At 43.2% G+C, this 24,706-nt stretch overlaps 1 protein-coding gene across 1 annotated transcript in view; it reads left to right on the top strand.

Annotated features, from left to right (window-relative positions):
* The window catches only part of POU6F2 (POU class 6 homeobox 2), an 884,429-nt gene that overhangs the window by 788,281 nt on the left and 71,442 nt on the right, over positions 1-24,706 (top strand). Inside the window, exon 6 of the mRNA XM_085607439.1 lies at positions 24,383-24,589. Coding sequence (XP_085463565.1) covers positions 24,383-24,589 — 207 coding nt within the window. The remainder of the gene's footprint in view (positions 1-24,382; positions 24,590-24,706) is intronic.

Raw genomic sequence — 24,706 nt, 5'->3', positions numbered from 1 at the left:
AACTATCTACCGGTCTCTGCTGGTTTGGTGTGTGTGTCAGGGGCTGGGTGGCTCCAGAGGTCTGAATGAGTCAGTGTGGGGTGAATGGGGCGTTTACACATAGAGTGAGGGAACAGTAGCCTGCCCTGCCTGACACAATACTGGCTCCGCCTCCTGCTGGGCGACTGATAGCCCTGCTCCTGCCAGTGACAATACTGGCTCCGCCTCCTGCTGGGCGGCTGAGGACTCTGCCCTGCTCAGTGAATAGGCCAGGTGCCTCTGCCTGGCAACACCCACAACAAACCTGAGATGGGGGGAATTTCCCTGTTTGGACAAAGGGAACAAAGGAGAAATGGGGTATAAGAGAAGGACCCCTGAACCAAGAACTCAGATCACTTCTGACAAGGAAACCTGTACCAAGGACAAGAAGCCTGCTGATCTAAGGACTTGCCTCCCCTTTCTGCCAGAGTGCTGTTTTGCTGTGGAGGAACCTGAAAGCTGCTTCTTTATTTTTGCCAAGGAACAAGGAGAGAGGAACTTGGTGTGTACTCTCTGAACACTTGCTAGGAAATCTCCAAGGACTGGAAGAGTGCCAGTCTCCTGCTGAAGTCACAGGGCCAAAGGACTTCACCATTTGCTGAATTGCTGGAAAGTGTTGTTTCCAGTACACAAGGGAAAATCTGCAGTCTCGACGCCGCCGACGCCGCCGAATCCAGCTCGACATCGTGAGTAACGGCTCCAGTGTCCCGAGCCTTCGACGCCGGCCGCCGGGCCCGATCGACGCCAGCAGCAACGCCAGTGAGCAGTGGGTATCGGCCCCAGCTCCAAGTGACCCCGTCTCGACGCCAGTATCGACGCCAGTGAGGAGTGAGTATCGGCTCCACCTCCAAGCGACCCCGTCCCGACGCCGCTGCTGATCGCATCGACTCGACGCCCTTCTCGACGCCGTGAGCGCTGCTCCGGCCCGACATCCCTCGACGCCGCTGCGGATTGACCCGACTCCGAGGCACGATCGACGCCGACCTCGACGCCGACATCTCGACGCCGTGGATCCTCGTTTTCTTCGTTTCTCAAGGTACTGTACTTGTGGGGTCTGTTGCGACTCCAGGCTCGACGTAGCGCTCCTCGCGGTCAACGCCGAACCTTGGGAATCTTGTAGACTCGACGTCGTGTGACTCCTGTGGGGGTTACATTGTTGCCAAAGAACTGTGCTCAGAAGAATACTTTGCTAAAGAACTATTTGCCAAGAAGAAACCTTATTTGAACTATTATTTTTCCTTCCAAAGAGTATTTATTAAGACTGTGGTATATTTTTGTCGTTGGTTGGTCTTGTGCTAAGCCTTATATAAAAATACTATTTTTTTATAATAACTTCTGTGTCGTGTCCATCTGTAGTGTATTCACTTTATTACTGTATGTGGTCATAAATGCTTAACACACTGCCTCTGAGATAAGCCTGTCTGCTCTGCCAAGCTACCAAGGGGGTAGCAGGGGTTATCTGAGTGTGTAATCCCCTTTCCCTGACTAGAGTTGGTAGGTCCCTATTTGTCAGAAGTGTATACCTCTGCCAACTAGAGACCGCCGGTTCTAACAGGGCTCATTCAAGCTCTTATGAGGCCTTTTTCCCCAGCAGTCAAACAATATACCTCTCTACAGTCCCTCTGTGTTGTCGGAAACTGGGCTCCCATTTTGGCTATATGACCACCACTGCACTTGCCATCACAGCCCTCTCCTGATTTCGTTTTTTGAGCACCTTTATTCTAATTACTCATAATAACCACGTTTGGGGAGCTCTAGATTGCCCTTTTCAGGAAAACATTTGAAATCCTTTTCCTCTTATCAGGTGGATTTGCTTAGAAAGTAGTTGATCTGACACAACCATCCGTGATCTCCTCTGAAAACGCATTTTACATGCATTTGTTCCTATTTTGCTTCAATATAAAACGTTTCCTTGATACCCCAATTTAGCATTTTCAATGCGAAAAGAAGAATCTTTGAAGCCTATTTCTAATCTGAAGGTTTTGTAAAGGCATTATGTAAAGGATTATGTCTTTACTAAATTATGACCACGGGCAAATAAGGTACTCTGTAGCGAACGTCTCGACCAAAGGCAGCGCTCCTTCTCTCGGAATCACTTCATAATTCACTGGTGGCTTGATCCCTGCCCGTCTCTGAGACGACACCCCTTTCTGTGCGAATGAATTAGTTATTGCTTTCCAACCCATTAACCTTTCCTCCTAAATGTTCGTCTTTGACATGGTGCCGTTATATTAGACTTGCAGGGTATGCTACATTAAGTTATGTCAGACTGAATAATGGCGTGAATGAAACTGACTTGTACATACAACTCAGAATGTGAGTTGCTCCCTTCCGGGGTATTTTGGGAAGGTTCCTTAATCGCCAGTAGTGAGAGTAAGTGGGTGAAAGGTGACCTTTCATGACCTACATTTGCGATTGATTAATGGGTCCTGTTAAAACTGTTGTGCATTATTAGCTCGTCAAAAGTTCTCCATTTGTGATTGGTTAACTAAAAACTATGGGGCAGATCTTCAAGAAATGAACGCAGCGCCGTGCCGCAAGTCAATTTGCTACACCCTGCTGCGTTAGTTTCGAAGCCCAGGGATGCGTCATATTTACAACAATATGTCGCATCTCTGTGCTTCTCCCTGTGCTGGTGCACAAACTGCTGCCATGCACCGGGGCAGGCACCCTTGCACCATGGTGCAAGGATGCCTGCCTCGTGGGGAGAAGGGGCACCTTCCTGCACAAAAACAATCAATTGAGGTGATTTCCTCTTCCAATGTGTGCTATAGAATGCAGCACGCATTGAAAGAGGAAATAAAAGAGGAGAAATTAAAACATTTCTCTTTGTTGGACCTCGCTACAGATTAACGATTTCTCGTAATGCTCGTAATGGACATGGGTGTTGCATGGGAACACCCACAGCAACACCCATGTCACTCCCCTAACACGCAAAGTGTTGCGTGAACAGGGGCGATATTTACAAGCACAGGTTAAGTCACGCAGGGTGACTTTACCTGTTCTTGTAAATATTACTCAGCAGGCTGCGCCACCGGTGCGTCACGTAACGCGATGCACCGGCGGCACCAGGGGCTTGTAAATCTGCCCCTATGCTTCTAAATGTCTGTGTTCCACTCAGATTGACTCCTGTGTATGACACATTTTTCGAGATGAAGGAAAGAGGCGGGCATTTTTTCACCCTGTCCCATGAAATGCGTTCTTTCCCTTTGGAGTTACTGAAAGTCCTATGGCATTTCATGCTGGTTTAAAACCTATATTTTACTTAAAGAACATTTCCTCTCTGTAGTTTTCTCATAGTTATTTGTTACAGTCAGTCTGAAGAAACTATTCTGTGTGCTCCTTCTCCAACAACGGAGGGCATTCAGCTGTTGGTTGGCTCTTAGCTGTATTAAGAGGCACGTTTAGAGTTCACCCACACAGCATTTGTGGTGGGAGTAGTTGGAGGCAACATTTTTAACAAAAAACGTTTCCCCCTTTCTGGGGTGATAATGAAGATGTGACAAACCCGTTGTGTATTATGAATCCATGTGGCAAATCTCTATGCTTAATACAAAAAACAGGAACCCATTCCCCCCACTAACACAATGTATGTAGGCAATGTGTCCATAAATGAATTAAACTGTGTCCACAAAATAATAATATCATCATGTATGCAAACCTAATTGTCGTTATACAACCCAACAATATTTAAAGTTGATTCAAGCCAATCAAAACATCTGTGTCAAATACAGAATAATTGGAAAAATACGACATAACCAAGACAGTGAAGCGCCGACGCGCGTTTCGGAGGTCCCAAGCTTGAAAGTGAGCTCCTTCTTCAGGGCGCAAAATACTTTTGACAGTCTCAGTACGGTAAACCAGATACTTTCTTTCAAATACTGAATCAGGATTTACATGTCGGGTATGAAGCAGCAAATTATGTTGAGGGTCTGTGGAACACAAAGGCAAAATAAGCGCAATTTAACACATAGAGCTACAGGTACAGATGCAATCCCAACCACAAATAGCCAACATAAGAGCATAGATCCATCACCAGTCAGTCCGTGTATTAAAGATAACAATAAAGGTGACACAGTATGGGTATCCCGAATTGTGGATACCAAAGAGTAAAGAACGAAGAAAGAACTAACAAGAAGAAAAAAAATTATTATATCGTCCAGAGAATTGGTGTCAAATAGAAAATAGTAAGATAAAAAAGAGAGAAAGAGGAGTGACATGGAATCCAACCATGCAAAGAACCATGCACGAAATATTAATGAATGAAGAAAAAGAGACGAAAGAATGAAAGATAAGCATAGTGACATACTTAGAAAACGGGGAGTCTTCTACTCCAAATATATGAATCCAAAAAGCTAAGCGTCACTTGAGTGAATAGCGTATCCTTCAAAACTGAAAGTAATAATCGTGTAAAAAAACAGAATAATACGATAACAATACAGCATAGAGAAAATAAGTAAATACTGAACTTAATACAGCAAGCGTATCTGAAAGAAATAACCTAAACATCACAGAAAGTGAGTCTAGCAACACAAGTGTAAACAGTGAAAAAACACCATTAACTCCTTTCTTAGGGAATTTTAAGAGAATCAGGTGTCACAGCGTATGCAGTCAACCGTAATAGAGGATGATTTCAAGGGCTGAAAACTGCTCTAGCCCGACAAGACTATCTCTAGTCCCACGTCTATCAAAATCTAAATGGGGCTGAACACCAGGATAAAATCTATCCAAAAAGAAAAAAAGAAAAAAAGAAAGAAAACGCTAGGCAAATGTATAGTAGACTCACCAGGTGTAATCTCAGATGCCAGTAATGAATAAGTCGTCAGAGGAGTAATTAAAATGTAGAATGAGTCCTCCAGAGTCTCTATGTTTCAAGAGATACTGATAGTAAGACCTATGCAATGAGACAAATAGAGGAAGAGCAGGCTCTTAAGGGTGTTATGATGTTCAATGTAAACAAGAGCGCACAGTGCCTCACGCAACAATCATACCTAAGTTTTCGAGCGGGACCCGCACCCAAGATGAATCCACACAGCTGGATGGTACCGAGTACTACATAATAGAGAAGTATGTCCTTCTCAATCTCTGTCGGTCAAAGAAAAAACATGAAAACCACATGAGTGACAAAGATAAGCGGATAAATGCCCTAGTAAGATAGTCATAATGCCGGGGGACAAGGTGGCTAGTATGTAGAAAACTCACCGAGTTTACAGAAGAGATCAAATGGAACTTGATGGTGAAAATACTAACAAAATCCTTAAAAGGTATCCAAGACCTATGGGAGGCAAGTAAATATAGGTGTAAACGCCGTGGTGAGTACATTACAGAAATGGGAAGAGGCAATGGGTAAAACATGCCGACGGCTTACCACGTATGTCACCATCCAGGCCTCGGCAAGCGGGGTCCCTCAATACGGTCCTGGCGGCGTGAACGCCCAGACTCGATCCGCCCTGTTAAAATACCGCGCGGAAATGGATGCGAAGTCACCTGATACGGGCCGGAGGAGCCCATTCATGGAAATAGAAAACGAAAACGGGAACGTATAGAAAGCTAGTGGAAGTCTCACTAAAAAGTTCGGCCATTTTAGCAGAGTGCTGGAAGTATGGAGATACCAATGAGGCGCTAGCTATGTAAAGATCCACACCGATGGATTATCGTGCGGAAAGGGCTAAAATAATGTTTTGCACATCGATGGACTCCTATCCTAGGATACGGAAAAATAAATAAAATACCAGAACTCAAGGCAGATTATGTCTAAAAATCGGCCACCCAGCTCAGATACAAAATGCAAAATGAGACCAAAAGGGAGGGGAAACTCAAAAATGACGCTAAAAAAAGAAAAAAGATGTGAAAATGAGAACCAAAATTAGATGAATATCAGTAAGTACGGCCAAGAACAAAGACAAAAATGCGATAAAGGACAAGAATGGATCAAATAATGGCGTTTTCCCAAGGCAGCGATTAATTAAGTCCATTCTCCACTGTCCGGACAGTATAGATCCAGAATACCTCTCGTTTACGTCTGTAGGCATCAATACTGCCCCCTATAGGGGGTAGTACATGCTCAAGAATGGTCCAACGGAGGTCCTTCACTGAGTGTCCACATTCCAACCAATGAGAGACCATGGGGGCTCCAGTGCGACCATTAGATATAGCTGATTTATGTTAGCTAAATCTTACCCTAAATTCCCTTCCTGTCTCTCCTACGTAACCTTTGTGGCAGGGGCATAGGATAAGGTAAATCACACTGCTGGCACGACAGTTGGTCATGTTCTTGAAATTGAAAGTACGTTTGCCCCAATTAAGGACATGACCCACCATGGCAAACTCACACGCATGGCATTGGCCACATTTGTGAGTTCCCATAACGGGAACTTTACCACAGATGGATTTCTGAACAAACTTGTTGCCTTGGGGTTCTTTAGCTTTGACCAACACGTTTCTCAGGTTTCTGTTGCGTCGAAACGCAAAAATTAGGTTTGGGAAGAGTACTTTTTTGAGAGTCTGAATTTAATATATGCCACTGGGTGTTGATAATTTGGCGCAGCTTGTGATTAATATTGGAATGAGTGGTGACACACAATTTTGTCCTCTGATATAGTCTGTTTAGGTTGCAGCAGGGCTGTTCTGTCGTAATATTTTGCTCTTTTGTATGAGTCCCTGACAAGCCTGTAGGGTTACATTCTGTCTAACAATTTAGTTTTACGTTGTCCTGCATGGACTTCAAAATCTTTCAAAGTAGTGCAATTCCTACGATACCGAAGAAACTGACTAAAAGGAATGCAAATCTCTATGCTTAACACACCTCATTCCAGAACAGCCTGCACTATTGTAAATGGTAATGAATCATATCCTAAAGGGATCATCCATCAAATGATGTCACAGTGGGTTAGTCTGCAATATGTATTGGTGATTGTTAGCCATGAAGGACAAGGTAATGAGAATTGTTTTGTGTCTGCGCTGGATTGAACCTTGATGACATACAACATATGCAGCAATCTATTGCCCTCTCTGAAGGTTCCAGCTCTACAACTACCCTTACAAACATACAGGAGTTACAATCTGGAGGAGGCAAAGCTTGGCCGTGCTAAAGATGGCCTCCTTGTGAGATCTGTCAACCAAGCAGTGTCTAACGAGGTCTGTAACACTGTCTAAAGGGCATCAAAGGCTTTGTCATCAGCACATTGGGATAGAGAAAGTGATTCAGAACATGGTGACGAATATGTAGATGGGTGAGACATTGTGGAGAATTTGTGAACACTATGAATAAGGAAAGATGCCCCGACTCCTCGTATATGACACATACATGAGTCTGCAGTGGAGAAAGGCCTTTCGACCAGCGATAGCCCCTATTACTGCATAAATAACCCAACAAGCCCAGAAGAAAAGAGAGGCTGCAGCTGGCGAAAGTAGTAGAAGGGAGACCATACAAAGGTTATCTGTGGAACAGAAGCACCTGAGCAGAGGGCACAGGATCAGAGGAGAGTGGGCATGTGAAGACAGCACCAAGTCCGGAAGCATCTATGCATGGGAAATAAAGGGGCAATTGCATCTGGATATCAACAGTTAAACATTGGAGCAGTAAAGGCCTCTAAGAGAGACTCATTCTACCTTGATGATGGTACCAATATGGGCAAGACCTTCAATAATTGCCCTTGAAGAAGAATGTCATTGGGGTTGAAGCAGATCACATCCGACATATACCAATGCTTTAAGGCCACCCACTGCTCAATAGTCACAAAAGTCACAAGAAGTTGGTGGACAAGAGACCTCAAAGCCAAAGAGAAGATCCACTGGCTAAGAAATTAAAGGGGGTGACTATTATGGAAGCAGGGCCCATTAATAGTGTTTATACCCACAAAAGAACCAACATTACATTGTTTCCTCTTTGTTCTTGTTGCTGAAACAATTGTGACTAGGGTTTATTTTAAGACACTTTCATTTTATCTCCAGGAAGCTGCAAAACATCAAACAGACCTGAGGAAACCCTAAAAGTTAGATTATAACGCTTGTGCAAGGAGGGGAGCATGACCCACAGTGACAGATTGGTTTGGAGATGTGCCCCATTGATTAGAACAAATTGAAGGGACACTGACAAGAGTAGGTTGCTGAAGCAGACTGTCCACACATTCTCTTACATGCCTAGTGGTGGATAACTGAGTTGTTTGAATTTCTTGTGCTCTCTGTAGTTCAGTGCTAGAGTGGGGAAGATAGAGTGGCTCCTGGAGAGTCTGACTTATAGGAACACGTTGAAAAATTGATCAGGAGACCAGATGTCGCCTTCAAAGACCACTGTTTTTTGAAGCACTTGCAGCTGGTATTAAATTGACCAACGACACAGTAATGATCATTTCAAACTCAACTTTAGACAAAATCCTAAAGAAAATTTCAGCTCTTCACATCACAATGGGCAATATGGACTCTAACATAACTGAGATGTCCTCAAAGATTCAGACAGTCAGAGAGGATATCGCTTCTTTCAACACTCACCTACAAAGAAAAGGATAAAGTAAAAAAGCTATGGAAGATAGAAAGGACAACAGTCTGGACTGGGGACAAGAACGAAGTATGGTACAAATGTTGCAACGTCACAGGTTTGGAAGACCAGTCCAGTTGATGAAGTTTCCATAAAGATGAAGAAAGAGACCCTATTTAGCTTCCTGGTAGATGTGATACCTCAGCCCCTGAAAATCTCCTTTCCAGAATGTATTGATTTCCAGAGAGCACAGAGGATCATTTAATGCAATGCTGCACCAAGCAATGCTCCACATCCTAGCATAAGGTGCCTCCTCCACCACCAACATACAAGATTGATATTGCAAGCAATGAATAAAAGAGTGGTCCCTTCTTGTTCCAGTGTATGACTATACACAACATAAGTTTCTGGCTCTCCTACCACGCTTGAGGAATATAGAAGCTAGATTCAGCCTACAAGAACCAGGGGCGGCTCCTCCGCTATGGCGGAGAAGCATCCCCCCTCCCCCCAGCTAAAAGCCAGAAGAGGCAACCAACAAAAGTGAAATGATAGTAAAACATTTTTAGAATCATTTTATTTGTTGTCCTACAGGCTGCGAGCTGAGGGAGGGTCGGGGCCATTCATCCTGACGCTGCAGCCCCAGGGAAGAGGGGGGAGTGGTGAGCACTGCAAAGTGCTCATGGCAGTTTGGCAGGCCCTCTGGGGCTGGCCAAACCATCATGTGCACTTAGCCTTTTTCCACCCGAGCTGTGTTGTACAGCTGGGTGAAGAAACAAAAATAAGGTCCCAGTCTATGTCTGAGCACCGAACTGAGACACTCAGACCAATCCCAGTGCTGCTCACATGCTGGGAATAGAATTAACAGCATGTGAACAGCACTGGGATTAGGAGTTGGTAGTCTGTGCAGTGTGCAGCGGGCTCCTGACAAGTACGCGAGGATCGGGAGCAAGGAGGAGATCGGAGCAGGTAAGGGTCATTTTTAATATTTATAAAAAGAATTTTTCCTTTACTCTGTATTCCCCCTCCGCTTCAAAATACCAGCGACTGCTACTGACTAGAACCATTTATTTTGTTAGTGTTTATTGATGAAAAAACAATTGAGTTCTACAAACCAGAACAAATGATGGAATTTATGTCAATAAAGAGGCTTCCACTCTAAACACTCACAGGGAACAAGCAAGAGAAAAAGCTCAGGAATATAGCCCAGCAAATGTTCAAAGCCGGAAACTAGAAGACAATGCTGCTGATAGGTGACAAAGAGAGCGCTCAGACAAAGAAGGGCTCCACAGGTTTGTAGAAACTTAAGAAAGAGGCAGAGACAAGTCCCACCCACTTGTAAAATCTTACATTGCAGCCATTGGGAACTTTGGGAAACTTGATCAGGGACCATCAACTTCAATTCAAATAACAGTGGCTGAATGATATCCTCTACAAATGAAGGGCATAGAAGGGGGAAAGGGCTATGTTGAACTATTAGCTCAACATACACTGGTCATTGTTTCTTGCGTTGATGTAGTTGCTAGGTTCCACAACCACTATTTACATTGCAGTAGTTCTAGTGAAGATCTAGAACACTATTTGCCTGTATACATTTGGTCTTGATAAGAGCTCTCTAGCTGATTAAGTAATACACTTTGCAACATGATAGTGGATGACTGAAATCAAAGTCCTCTTGCATCTCGGAGTCAAGATGCTTGTCATGGATTTTGATAGATTGTTGGCATTGGAAGGGACTCACCCGAGTAAGCCCACATGTAATGCTGTGTAAAGTCCTTTGTGTAGAGACCCAGACTAGCCAGGAAGTGAGATGACAGAGAATAGCCCACAGTTAACAGGACTTCAATAGTGTTCCACAAGCTTATTGAGGTAAACTATTGTCTAATAGTAAGATTGCTGTTCTCTAGATTCACTGTAGTGAGGAGGTCCACGCAGGAAGTAGTGATTTAGTAAGATTTATTCAAGCAGGTAACAAGTAGTGTAACAGGTAGTTAAGTTCTGAAGGAGAGCCCCACCAGGAGCAGCCTGTCTGCTGCTCAGCCCATGCCTAACTGTCACTTCAGCTCTCAGTGTCCCAACATTCCGAGGCACATCATGACCCCAACATTCTATTGGGCTTACTGCACGAACGCTGGCAGAGCAGGAGGAGTAAAATACATAACATTACCAAATGCAGGATACTACATATCCCCTTTCGTTCTAACTGAAGCACACATCCAATATGTGAATAACAAATAGCAAGTGAGAACCAAGGAAGAGATAACAAGGAAGAACAGCAGAGGAACAACGTCAAGGAAAGGAGTGAGCAAAGCAGAGCGAAAGAACAGGTTTAAGAAAACGAGGAGGAAGGAGACGAGGAGGATGCAAAGGGTAAAGCAAAAGCCAATGGAGATAACCCAAACTCACGGACATAGAAAAGGTGAGAGGAGAAAACAAGTAACCAGACGACGGAAACAACAAGGGGCAGAAGGACACAGACGCACCAAAGACTAACCTCCTAACGCACCCACTGGCCAGGCAGGCAGGAAGGGAAGAACTAGGCACGACGCAAAACGGACACCAGCCTACACACAGACACAGAGAGGAGGGAAAGCGGAAGTCCTACTGAACAGGGAAGAAAAAGAATGAACAATAACAGGAGAAAAGGCTGGAGACAAGGCAAGACAACAGGCAATGTAAGTCCAGAGACCAAGGATGAAAATAGGTATGACATCACAAGGTAAGCTGGACATAAGAGAAAACGGAGAAGAGGAAAAGAAACACAATAGTGCAACTGATCCTCTCCCAATTTTCAAAAAGACAATAGATCGATAATGAGAGTAACATTGCATTGAAAAAGCAGCAAATCGCTGGGGCAAGATGGCGGCCGGTTGCATCGGCTGAGTGTGAGACGACGGCTTCTCGGTCCCCGGCTCCCGGCTGCAGACGTGGCGCAGGCTTGGTCTTAACTAAATCTCCCCCCTCTCGTGACTGAACATCAAAATCATTCTGCTATCTCAACGGGATGCTTTGGCTATCTAGATTGTGCACTATTCCCTCGGCAATTTTGTGGCGACGCTGCTTACCTGTTCGGCGTCCACTGAGGCTGTTTCACCTTGGAGGCGGAGCCGACTGCAACGATAGCAGGATGCCGATTCGCGCTGGACGCGGCAGAACCCGCGGTCCTGCTGACGCTGGAAATGCTGGAAACGACGGAATCGCTGGCAGTGAGAATTCGCCCAGAACAGGGGGCCGTGGACAGGTAAAAACAAAAGAATTATCTGTGACTGAGAAGAAAAATTTGGCAGGGGGGAAAAAAACTGTTCCTAACATATTTTTGGCCAGTAAACTGAAGCCTAGAAAGAATACGAATCCTGAGTCTCTCTGCTTTGACGACTCACAAGTGGGTGCGCCGCAACCAGAGACAAAGACGGGGGGCAGCGATGCATCCTTGCAACAGAGCCCTACAGATGACACTATTAACAATATTTTGAGCCCAGGGACACTATCTACATCGCCTGCAAAAACCTTGACTTCAATTGTAATTCCCTCGGACTCTTCTGCTGACCCCCTTAGTCATCTGTTTACTGTAGAGAGTCTGCAATCAGCTTTGGATCTCACTACTACACAGATGGACATAGCTGATCACTCCCGTGAGCCCGCACTTAACCTCCCAGAAATCGCTAGCTCCATTGTTTGGGATGCAGCTAAGGATGTTGACTCTGGGGATTTTTTTTCACTATCTGACACTTCGGACGCCTCAGAGGGTGAACTTGAACTTTCCGACAATATGAGTACATTGGGGGGGCGTGGTCAAGCAGCCGAGAAATCAAGGTCATGCCAGTCACATAAGGGGAGCCCACAAACTGTGTGGAAAAAAGATGGGAGAGAACAAAGGTCTAATCCTCAGCCCCAAAGGGACGATGCAGCTACAGGCCTACATTGGGACTATTCCTTCAATACACAACTTGAAGGTGCCAATATTGCTACGGATAATGGCCTGCCTACACCCATGCCTGAGAATAGTACGGTCAATCTCGAGAATATATCATTAGCGGATATTTATCAAAGCATCCATGCCCATAGGGAAGAAACTAGAACCGAGGGTCAGCGCATGCAAGGTGCGTATCGCAAACTACAAAACTCTGTCAGGAGAATCGAAAAATCCTGTACCGAATTCACTACTCGTTTTTCAGAAGCCGAGGCTCGCATTTCATCTTTGGAGGACGAACTGGCCACCCAAAAGGCTACCACTGAGTCCTTACAAGCTACAAAAGACGACACGCTCTGGAAATTAACGGACTTGGAAAATCGACTGCGCCGGAACAACTTATGCGTCATTGATATTCCAGAGGGGGCTGAAGGGGCTGACGTGCGGCAATTTATTATTGAATTATTTACAGAAGCTTTCCCAACATTAACACACTGGAACTGGAAATCTGAAATTCAGAGGGCCCACAGGTTCCCCCTTACCCCCCGCGCCAGACCCGGGGCCAGTAATACACGACCCAGAGCAATATTAATTTTTGTCAGTAACTTTTTAGCAAGAGAGGCTCTTTATGATCTGGCCCGCCCTGATCGAAAAAAGACTGGCAAGGGCATTGAATTTTTTGCGAGACCAGATCACTGCCCACTTACAGTTGAGGCTAGATGGCAGCTACGCCAATTATTACTCCATATAGGAATAAAGGTGCACAGGCATTTTTATTAAATCCAGCAAAATTGAAAGTGATCAACAAAGATCAAGTACGATACTTCACTTCAGAGGCTGCCGCGAAAGCATATTTACATTCACTCAACTAATGTCTGTTGATAGTTGATTTAGTTACCTTTATAACAAAAAAAGAGAAAAGAGGAGGATTACACACAGTGGGACCCTTGCTTATCTATATTTTTTTTATAAGAGAAGCTAATATATATATGTCTGACCGGGGTCCGGCTGAGGAAGCCGGATCTCAACTCCATCGCTGGGACTCTGTGTCCCATAGCCCTGTTTTTGGGGAAGCAGGGTGGGAGGGTGGGGGGGAGGGACAGGGCTTCGGCTGAAGCCTTGCGGGGGAGGGGGGGTACTTTGGGTGGGGGTGTGGGAGCGAGGTGGAGGGGGGTGAAATTTTATAAAAAGGTTCATGGTTGGAATAGTGAGAAACAAGTAGTGCATAATCTAATGATGTTTCTACTGATAAGAACGAGACCTATGGTAAGCCAATTTGACTATTTGACATTAAAGCACTTGCAGCTCTGGAATCATTATGGCAGCAACTGCAACTAGGTGTGGAGTGACTGGCTTACGCATATGTTCTTTTAATGTATGTGGCCTTAACAACCGCGACAAACGCCAGCGAGTCACAACCGAAGTAAGGATGTTACACCCTGACCTGCTTTGTATACAAGAAACACACATTCCTTGGGAGCGGAAGCACTTGATAACTGAGATTGGATATTCTATTTTAGTATGTACACAGCAATCTACAACAAATAGGGGAGTAGCAATTTTAGCTAACGCTACAATACAGGGCACTGGCAGAACCATGGCAGATAAACATGGTAGATGGGCCATCACAACAGTAACAATTAGTGCCCAGATATACACTGTATGCTCAATCTACGGCTCTAACTTTGATGAGGATGAGATATTAGATACATTAAATATAGAATTGGCTCTCTGGCCCGCTCCCCTGATTATTTGCGGTGATCTCAACATACACACAGAATCACAAAGCCTATGCGTGAGTGGTATACAATAAACCGGCAGGAAACCTAAAGTCTTTAAGGCCTTGTCTAATCTGATGTTGGATCACGGCTTGGTTGATGCTTGGGGAACACTTCGTGGATCAGAACCAGGCGGCACATTCTATTCTCACCCACATCGTAAGCTGGTTAGATTAGATTACTTTATCCTTTCCCCTGAGTTGTTAAATCGAGCATCAATTGCGATATCACCAAGAATCACCTCAGATCATGGACCCTTAATTCTGAATATATCTGCCCCCAGAACTGATGTTAAACCCAGGTCCTTTACTTTTGATCGTAAAATACTGATGGAAGAAAAATATGTGAGCCACATGAGAGAATGGATAAAACAATTTTTGACTATTAATCATAATTCCGCACCTTGTGGGATAGTTTGGGACTCATTTAAAGCCGGGATACGGGTGAGACCCTCAGCTTTGGGTTATATAGACAAAAAGGGATAAAACAAGCTATGCACATATTGTATACTAATCTGGTTAATGCTGAGGTAAATTTAGTACAGGGTATAAGCCAGGGCTCTTCGATAGATCTTTTGCAGGCGGAGGTCGCTAGGTGTAAGGCCAAAATTAATCTCCAATGGAGTAAGGACATAGCAATTAAACATAAACTCAAACGTGAAATCAGTTATGAATACGGTGAAAAGGTGGGACACTGCCTTGCACAGAGATTACGAACAAAGGAGAGAGCGCAACGCATCAACAAAATAATAGATACACAGGGCATCATTCGGGAAACATCTAAAGAGATACTTGAAGTATTCCATGACTATTACACTAAACTATACACTGGGGAGGCCCTCGATGGGCTTAATGGGGAGCGGCTCTTACGGGATAACATCGTAGCAAAGCTAGACCCCACCATGGCTGCTACTTTGGACACCCCTATTACTCTTGATGAATTAGAAGGGGCGCTCAACAATTTAGCTGCGGGTAAAGCTGCAGGACCAGACAAAATACCCTTAGAATTCTATAAGATATTCTTTGCTGAAATTAAAGATGAGCTACTTACCACTATACTTCAAGCACAAAAAGGTGCCCCTCCGCCTTCTTGGAAGGAAGCTAATATAATTATTTTCAGGAAAAAGGATAAACCCCCAACCCTCCCTGGCTCCTACCGACCTATATCATTGGTCAATGTGGATGGTAAAGTATATGCCAAAATTCTGGCTGATAGACTTGCAAAGGTCATAATATCTTTGGTATCCCCTAGACAACACGGATTCATACCAGGGCGGGGGACCACTAACCACATTAACCGTGTATTAACAATGATCGACTGGGCCAATGTAAAACATGCTGAATTTGGACTTATCCTTCTCGATGCAGAGAAAGCATTCGACCGGGTTGCATGGGACTTTCTCTGGGCAGCCCTTTCACATGTGGGCTTGAACCCGGATTTTATCAGGGCCATTCGTGTGCTATACCAAGCCCCAACGGCAAAGATCTGCATCGCGGGGTATGAGTCAGAGCCGATTTTGATTTCTAGAGGTACACGACAGGGCTGTCCCTGTTCACCCCTACTATTTTCTTTATATATAGACACATTTTTAAATATGCTGGAGCGCTCCCCAAGAATAGACTCTATGGTCTGTGGGCTGGAATCTTGTCGAGTACTCGCCTATGCCGATGACATAGCGGTTGTTACACCTAACCCTATGGCCGCAATACAGGTAATTGAAAACTTGGCCAATAACTATGGAACCGCGTCTGGTTACAAGTTAAATACGGCCAAAACTCAAATCTTGAGCTTAAATCAACCAATTACTAACGACCCAAGAAATATGACCGAAGTAACATACTTGGGGATTAAACTTCGCACTTGCTTAAAATCAATGGTCGAGGATAATTGGACTAGCATCGAGCGGGCAACTAAAACACAAGTAGATTGATATGAGTGTCTTCATCTCTCTCTAGTTGGTCATTGTAACGTTTTAAAAATGGTGATTCTACCAAAAGTTCTTTATTTTTTTCGATCTGTCCCACTTGAGATTACTCGTACACAACTTCAAAAATTACAGTCAATATGTGCCAGATTTCTATGGGCACAAGGAAAAGCCCGCAGAGCTATGCGCTATATGACACTCCCTCGAGAAAGAGGAGGATGGGCGGTACCAGACTTCACATTATATTACTACGCCTGTATGCTTCAACATATGTGTATATTATTATCTGGGGAAGAGGTGGCAAACATTGCAGAATATCCATCAATATTTCAAATTCTGTTAGGCACTGATGCCCATAAACGTTTCTTTATATCTCTCGAATTTAACTAGTACAAGCGGACCAGATTTAAAGTTTTAATCGCAGCCTTTAAAATATGGAGAACTATAAGGAAATGGTATAAAATCACAAAAATCTCGCATTATACACCAACAACAGCATCTTTACTACTTCCGCCTGTTTTCTGGGACATGATTGCTAAGAAGTGGAGGGAACTTGGCATAACCTGCATTGGGGATTTATATTTGGATGGGGCTATATCATCCTTTACCGATCTCTCCGGGAAATTTGGTATACCCAGAAATGACTTCTTCAAATATCTGCAATTACGAGACTTTTTATCTAAAAGAGGAGGGATAATCGAATCTAACCCCATAGTAGAAGGGATAAGGCAGCGGGTTCGTATTGGGGTGTTATATAATATTCTTCAACAGACCCAAGTGGATGATCTTACCAAACACAATCTGCTCTGGGATATTAGGTTAGGGAGAATAGGCACTAACCTTGAAGAATATATTAACGTTGCGGCAAAGGTTTTTCTCTCAGCCAATCTTAGAACACAATATTATAAAACAATGTTTAACCTCTACTATACACCTGCTAGAATTGCCAAGTGGGGAAGTTTAAATGATGGTAAATGTTTTCGGTGTGGTAGTGAAGCTGCTGACATTGTGCACATCTTTTATACCTGCAGCGAATTAGACACTTTTATTTTTCATATTGAACAGTTTTTACTCGAAATATCAGGAGTAACCATCAAACTATCTGTGATGGATATGCTATTAGGGATGGACACAGAAGTTATACCTACACATCCCCGATATAAAATGCGTTACTTAATTTTCTTAATTACAGCTATCACTAGGCTATGTATTGCCTCTATGTGGCTTCAAAAAGAGGCTCCAATGTTTGAACAATGGCGGGCAAGATTCTTTAATATTTTTTATATGGAATATAATTTATATGCTGTGAAATGCTTGACTAAACAAAAGCTCGGTAAGGAAATCTGGGGATTAGTAATTGATTATATGGGAGACTGAGAACTTTACTCTCCCTATGTAATTTGGTTTAGCTGTATGATCTCCTTATACTCTGCTCTTTGCTGCTAATTCGCTAACACATTTGCATCCGTTTATACTTGACTTTGTTAAATTTCAAACACTGATAAACTTATCTATTGATTCTAAATGTATTATTTTGTATAAGACAACGTGTATACCATGAACTGAAATGAAATTAAAAAAAAAAAAAAAAAAAAAAAAAAAGCAGCAATGTGACTAAATGTAGAAAGGCAAAATCAGCCGATGGGACTAAAACCCATGGCTGTCCTCTACTCCTATGCAAGAGTGTGAGGAGCACTGTAAATGGGACTAAGACCCATAGTGTGAAAGCTCGTGAAAGGACAACCCCCATGTAGAGGTACTATGCAGTGCAGAGTAGAAATGGGTCAAAAACCCCATAAGACGCACCCTGAGTGAGGGTAGCCATGTAAATGTAAATGGGACTAAGACCCATAAGAAGGTGCCTTGTGTAAGGGTACCTGTGAAAAAGTAGATGGGACTGTGACCCACAAAGCTGTACCTTGTGTAAGGGAAACAGTAGGAGGAGTAAAATACATAACATTACCAAATGCAGGATACTACATTCACCTTTCCTCTGAGGCTCCTTATTCTAAGTTTCTCGCTTCCCACCCCTTCCCCACCTCTTATTGCCTTTTCTTTCTTTTAATATTTCACTAGACAACCTCACCCCCATTATTTGCCTGATTCCTATAGATGCCAGATTGATAGATGGGCAAACCATGAGACTTGACTAATCACAAGATATTGGAAGAGACGTCGCTACTCACTCAGCACTACAGACCTGTAATTGATAGCAGCTATACTATTTCATTACTGAGAGACGCCTCAGATACATCACAGTACCCCAGGAAAAGTGGTGTGGCAATATTATTCAGGCCCTCTCTGCCCCACAGGGTGCATAAATAGTGCAGTAACCCAGAGGGCAAATATGATTCGTTAAAACTAAAACACTACGCTGCACTTTTATTGGAGGCACGGCTTATGCACTCAACATAGGCAGGCACTCCTTCCTACTTGAATTTTCCAGGCTCTTCACTGTGTTTGTCAATACACCTGTGGGTACTGGAGCATACCCATCACTCCTATCATAGATAGAACAGTGCCCGCTGACAGATACAATGCGGCAGACAGAGTGCTGCTTCAAGATTTATTGGTGGACTATGAATTGACAGACATCTGGTGTATACTTCATCCCACTGCATGCGATTTCACTTTCTTCTCACCAGCGCTCAACACAGCGACACATACTGATTTGCTTATGTGAGGTTCCTTTAAAAGAGAGGTAGTTCCCACCACAATTCTAGAGAGAGGACTCACAGCCCTATCTTGCTAGAATTAGACTTGGGTGTCACAAAATCACCCACGACGTAATAGATTCTTACCACCATCTCCAATTAGAAAACATTGGACAGGAAAAAAAACTCTGAAAAAGCGCATTGGTACTTTCAAAGAGGATAATAAAGGATCAGTTTTATCTGTCCAAATGCTTTGGAAGGTGGAGAAAGTCACCTGCAGAGAATATCTGATGCATGGCACATCGGTAGCCAAGAGGGTGGCCCTCTCGGAGACCAGCCACCTTCTTGGCCACCGTTGTGTGAACACTCATCACAGAATACAATTCAATAATACCATAGGAAACCATCCCACTTACTGGATCAAAATGTGAGGCATGAACATTTAAATGTACATCCCAAGCAGAGAATCATTGCTAAAACTCAGGCAAAGACATTATAAGATACGACATGGAAACTTCTTGCCTTCCAGTTGAGGCAAAGTGAGTGGTAAATGTTGAACCCTTACATCCGCAAATCCAACGGGATAGTTATAATGCACCCAACTCATGTCTCAGAAACTGTTGTGAAGTTCTGTGAAACTTTATACACTTGAAAAATACCTCTGCAGCTGAGAAAGCATGTCTATGTATAGTAAAAATCCCAACATTGTTTCAGGAAGGGAGGAAGTTCCCTGAAGGAAAGACATCCATAGAAGAGATAGATGAGGCTAGAAAGTGCTTACCCAAATGGAAGGCCCAAGTGAAAGAGGGCTTCCTGTGGGAGTTACAAATAAGCCTGGGTGAAATGTAAATTTTGAGGACATGATTTGCATAATTTCAGAAATTTCATATTACGCTTGTTACGTGAAACTCACAACATTGGCTAATATGCCTCGTTGCACATTCACCGTAATTCACTGTAAAAATTTATCCTGAATGCACAGATGTGATGTTTATTGACGTGAAGATCCTGTTGAATATTTTGGTGGTGAGATTACATACAGGGATTATATCACTCATTCATGACTCCCCCAGATAGATTATCTCAGGATCACATGAGACTGCTGTCTCATTTGTTATGAAATATAAACTTATACCGGATGGAGTTTTAGCAGTCTCATTTAATGGCGAAAAAGCCTTCGACAGGGTCGAGTGGGGTACCTATTCTATATCTGCAGAGCGTGGAGCTGGAAGAGAACTTCATATGAAAAGTCAAATGGTTGTCCAACATCCTGAGCACACAAATCAACTGTAGTGGCTATTTGTCAAAGTCCATAGCTATTAACAAGAGGTACATGCTAAGGGTGTTCCCTGTCACCCCTGATCTTTTTATTGACCCTTGAACCTTTGGCAGCAGTACTGCATACCCCGACAGTAGTCCAGAAAATAGTACAGTGAAAGGAAAGGTAACATTTTTCATACCTAGATGATATTTTATTGACCCTGTCCAACCCTGAGAGATCTCTCCCAGCAATATTTTCATTGATGGATTCCTTTGCCACAGTCTCTGAGTAAAAGTGAACTGGGGTAAGAGTGGGGTTTTGCCTAATTCACTACACAAAACTCGAGCCTGTATCAGTGGGTATGACATGATATGGTTGCCCAAAGGACAGAAGTATTTGTGAATCTTTATGAACAGTGGACTGTAAGGGATGGTTGACAGGAATTTGACCCCTCACTTCAAAATCTGAAATAAGACTTAGTGAAATGGCTCGAATTAGATGTGTCTCTGTGGGGCATGTACTGGCTATTAGGATGGTTGTGGCACCTTGCTTTAATTACATCTTCGGTATGATGCCACTTTTGATACACAGACCTGTTGCGAGAAACATAATGCCTGATATCAAGAAGTTTGAATGCGGAAAGCACAGGCCCCGAATGTATGTACATAGGTTGCGTAGTACTGCCTCTGCTGGAGGATTGCGATAACCCCAAATTGAAGCATACTATCAAGTGCATCAATTATCCCAATTAGCAGATTTTATGAGACCATTAAAATTTAGATTTTTGTGGGTGGATTTAGAACTGCACTCTCTAAACATCACACAGGGGCCCTACTTGCTTACAAAACAATCTTTTTTTATCTAACCTAATCAATTCCGCAAGCAAAGCAATGGGAGAAACATGGAAATAGTGGACAGACTGAGTCCATGGGTTCATCAAGCAGCCCCTTTCCTTATATCATAACATTGGTATTCTAATTGATGGCACCACAATAAACTGGAAAGGTTTCAAAGACAGAGGGGTCCTTACCCTTGATTACATAACAGAGAAAGGGTCCATCAAACCCTTCCTTTATATGAAAATAAAATACTAATTATCACTGTTTCGCATGTGGCAAAATCATTAATTAGTGCACTGTATCTGAAATTGACTGCGCCCAGATCACGAAAAGACCAAATCTTCAGTATTACAATACCTCGAGACTTGGAATCAATACATGGGTATATACAGGGTATTAATAGACGATGATTTTGACAAAGCTACTGAGAAACATACTAGATTACACTTGCAGGTACTCCTGCAGAAATATTACACAGAAATAAAATGGTGTAAAGGTACACTGCTCTCGCATGGCAATATCAGAGAGAATCTAGGTTAAGATTCTTATTTTTTTAAAACACTGCAAGAAAGATATTGGACTGTGTTCCGGATACCCCAGGCTGGAACTCTCTTCCACTCCTCATGTTGGAGTTCCTATCAAACCAGATGTGACCCGATACAAATTTTGTTGCAATGCCTGATTATCTTACCATATTGGACGATGGTCTTGACTATGCCGACTCCTGCTAGAAAGGTTGCTATCCCCTGAATGGCCCACGCAGCCATTACACACGTATCCCAGAGGTAGAGAGAGAAACAGGGCATGCCTATAAATGACTAGTGACCTCATTAGCCTCAGCTATATTGTGACACTGGATTCAGACATCAGTACCCTATAGAGAAAAATAGTTAACAGAAATTATGACTGTGGCATTACATGTTAGAGTGGTGTATGTTTTGAAAATAATCTAATAATCTGTAACAGAACATGGGAACCCATATGGGAAACCACTGGAACTAACTGGGAAAACTTATAGCCTGGAACTTTGCATGTACAAACGTTGATAAATTGTGAAGTGGTACAAACATGTGTCACGCAACTCGGTACACTTTTATGCAGGCATCTTACATAAGAGACTCTTGCCTGGGGGTTTCATTTTTTGCCTGACTGTAATTGAACTATACTCTAAGGATAAGGCATGACTTTCTTGTAACGTTGCACCTACTTAGAATCATTGGCTTTCCGTTGAATCACATCATTTATGCAAAATGATCCAGTCAGAAACCAGAAGTTGCATTAGTACACTTATACTTATGTGAGGTGTATTGCTACATAATTATTCTCCAACCTATACATTTTATTTGAATGCGTGACTTAACCTCTGGGGAGCTATTTGCATATCAATTCTTCTCATGCTTGCTGTAAAAGCTGGACACGATCTAGGAGGAATGGCGGGTGATATATTCTGACTAGATAGGAGAGAACAAGGGCACTAACATTATGTTGGTTGTGCTTGACGTTCTGATAATACTGTGATAATTGGTGCCCCGTTGTGTGCTTTTATTCCTTTGTTCCCTTTATTTGGAGCTCACTTGGTAGATCTAGTCAATCTGTACGTAATAGTGGAATTATACTGATTATACTTAACCGGCACTGGCAAGAGCTGCACGATGAGAGGTGAATTGCTATTGCTTGTTTGTTTGTTTAGCTGCCATTACTATGCTCTGTAGAGGATGTACTTTTATGGGATAATCAATGTACATGTATGGTATTATCAATGTACTGCATTTCTTCACACAAAATCAAATAAGATTCAAAAGTTTACTCAGCTAACTTTACGTTGATCCCTCATGAATCAGCCCCCTCTTATTAGTGACTACATCCTGTTATATGGCGATAATCTATTTATTTTGAACTTAGGTGTTCTTAATAAGGGTGGGTGGAGCTAATGGAGTGTCACTGCATGGAATTCCATGAAGTTACATAAAAACTCCAAAAGATTCCGCGGAGTTCCGCCAACGGACAGAAATATGTATGTTGCACTACTTGTGCTGCAATTTAGCGCCAGTAGCACCAGCGGTGCTGAAAAATCAGCACAAACGGTACAATGTAGTGAGCAAGACTGTGCAGACATTCAAGTTGATTTGTGGCCGCTCAGGTAGAAAACCTACTAGAGGGCAAGCAAATCTACTCAAGAAGCAACCCTCTCACTGCGGCCGCTCTTTACCGTGTGCTACCGGCCGCATTCGAAAATGGCACTAGGGGTCGCCAAATCTCGCTCTCATTTCTAGAGCCTCATGGATAAAAAGTTCTACCACTCTGCGATTCGCAGATTTTGGTTAGAACTCTGCGTTACAAGAGTAGCACAGAGTCACAAAATTCCACCAATTCCACAGGTGGAATTAAACATTTGATGTATTTAAAGCAAGGTGCCACAACCACCCTTAACTCCTAAACAACTCTTTAAAAAGTGATATGTTGCCTAAGCAGAGAGTTCAGCACCATCTAAATATTATAATGAAGAACTAAAGGAATAATCTACACACAACCATCAACATGAATGTGGGGCCTTTTTACACTCTGACAGCTATACTCCATTCCTTCAGGGCAGTGGAGGGATGTACTCCCCTACTCTGGTGAAATGCCGCTTCCAATATTTAGGGGACTCCACCTATATGGCAGAGATCTCTGTGCTCTCAGGGGAGCCATTACCACAGCGGCTCTGCTGTAGGTACTGTAGCTTTTCTTTGGGGGCGTCTTTTTCAATGTACCCACACAGCTAAGATTTTCATTTAACAAATTCAAACTCCTATTTCTGTGTTTACCTATTTGGGACGACAATGGTTTCCTATATAATCCTCATGAAAAGGAAAACAAGTATGTCAGACATCTTCCCTGAATTGGTGGATGGGCTGAGATGCATACACAGATGGCCCAATACCCTTCTGGCCTTCAGTCTATGGTTCGTGCTGGCAGTGCCTGGGGAGGCTTCATCTGCAGAAACAGGTCGCCGTACTTTAAAAGTGAATGACAACAAACCAGGGATTTATCACACAGGTAACTCTTCCACGTTTGTGACAGAGTAACCTGTCCTACAAACTCTGATTAGGGCCCTAAGTCCTTGGTTGATAAAAAAAAAATCATCTGATAAGAGAGTTTACCCAGGTAGTTGCAACACATTAGCATGAATATTTCGTCACTTTTCAGCTTAATCCAGTTGATGCGTCAATGGTGCAGTCAATATTGCCTGTAATAGAGCAGGCAGATTAGTCTCCATGCATGTCTCAGAGGCACTTGAACCTTCAGATGAGAATGGTGCTGTTTCTAGTGGTGAATGCCATTGACATTGACAGTGTCTGGAGGCACCAGGTTTGTTTGTAACAAAAAACAGTTATCTAATGTGAAATGAAGGCTCATCAATACACTTGTTTGTTTAGAACTCAAATTCTATATGTGCTGAAAATATCAGATAATATGCCTAATGTATGTGTTTCTTTGGGCTAGCAGGTCTCCATGATTTTTTTGTTTTTTTGTTTCTTGCAGATAATTGGGACAATTCCATTAATGCCTAACCCTGTGTCATCCAGCCAAGCAGGAGGGGGCGCTCAGGGTCTTCAGGTGCAGCCAATCACTCCACAACTACTGACCAATGCCCAGGGTCAGATCATTGCCACAGTAATAGGGAACCAAATCCTGCCAGTGATCAACACCCAGGGAATAACGCTTTCACCACTCAAGCCAGGCCAGCAGGTAATTTATAGTTCTTTTTGTTCCATTTCCAACTTTCCCAACCTACTAAGTAACCATGCAATGAAATATTGGGTAGAAGTTAAGATGTAAATATGTATCTTAGAGTTTCCTTTGTGC

The sequence above is a fragment of the Triturus cristatus genome, chromosome 5_2, assembly GCF_964204655.1.
Source record: "Triturus cristatus chromosome 5_2, aTriCri1.1, whole genome shotgun sequence".
Classification (NCBI taxonomy): Eukaryota; Metazoa; Chordata; class Amphibia; order Caudata; family Salamandridae; genus Triturus; species Triturus cristatus.
This window is presented reverse-complemented; position numbering and strand designations above follow the sequence as displayed.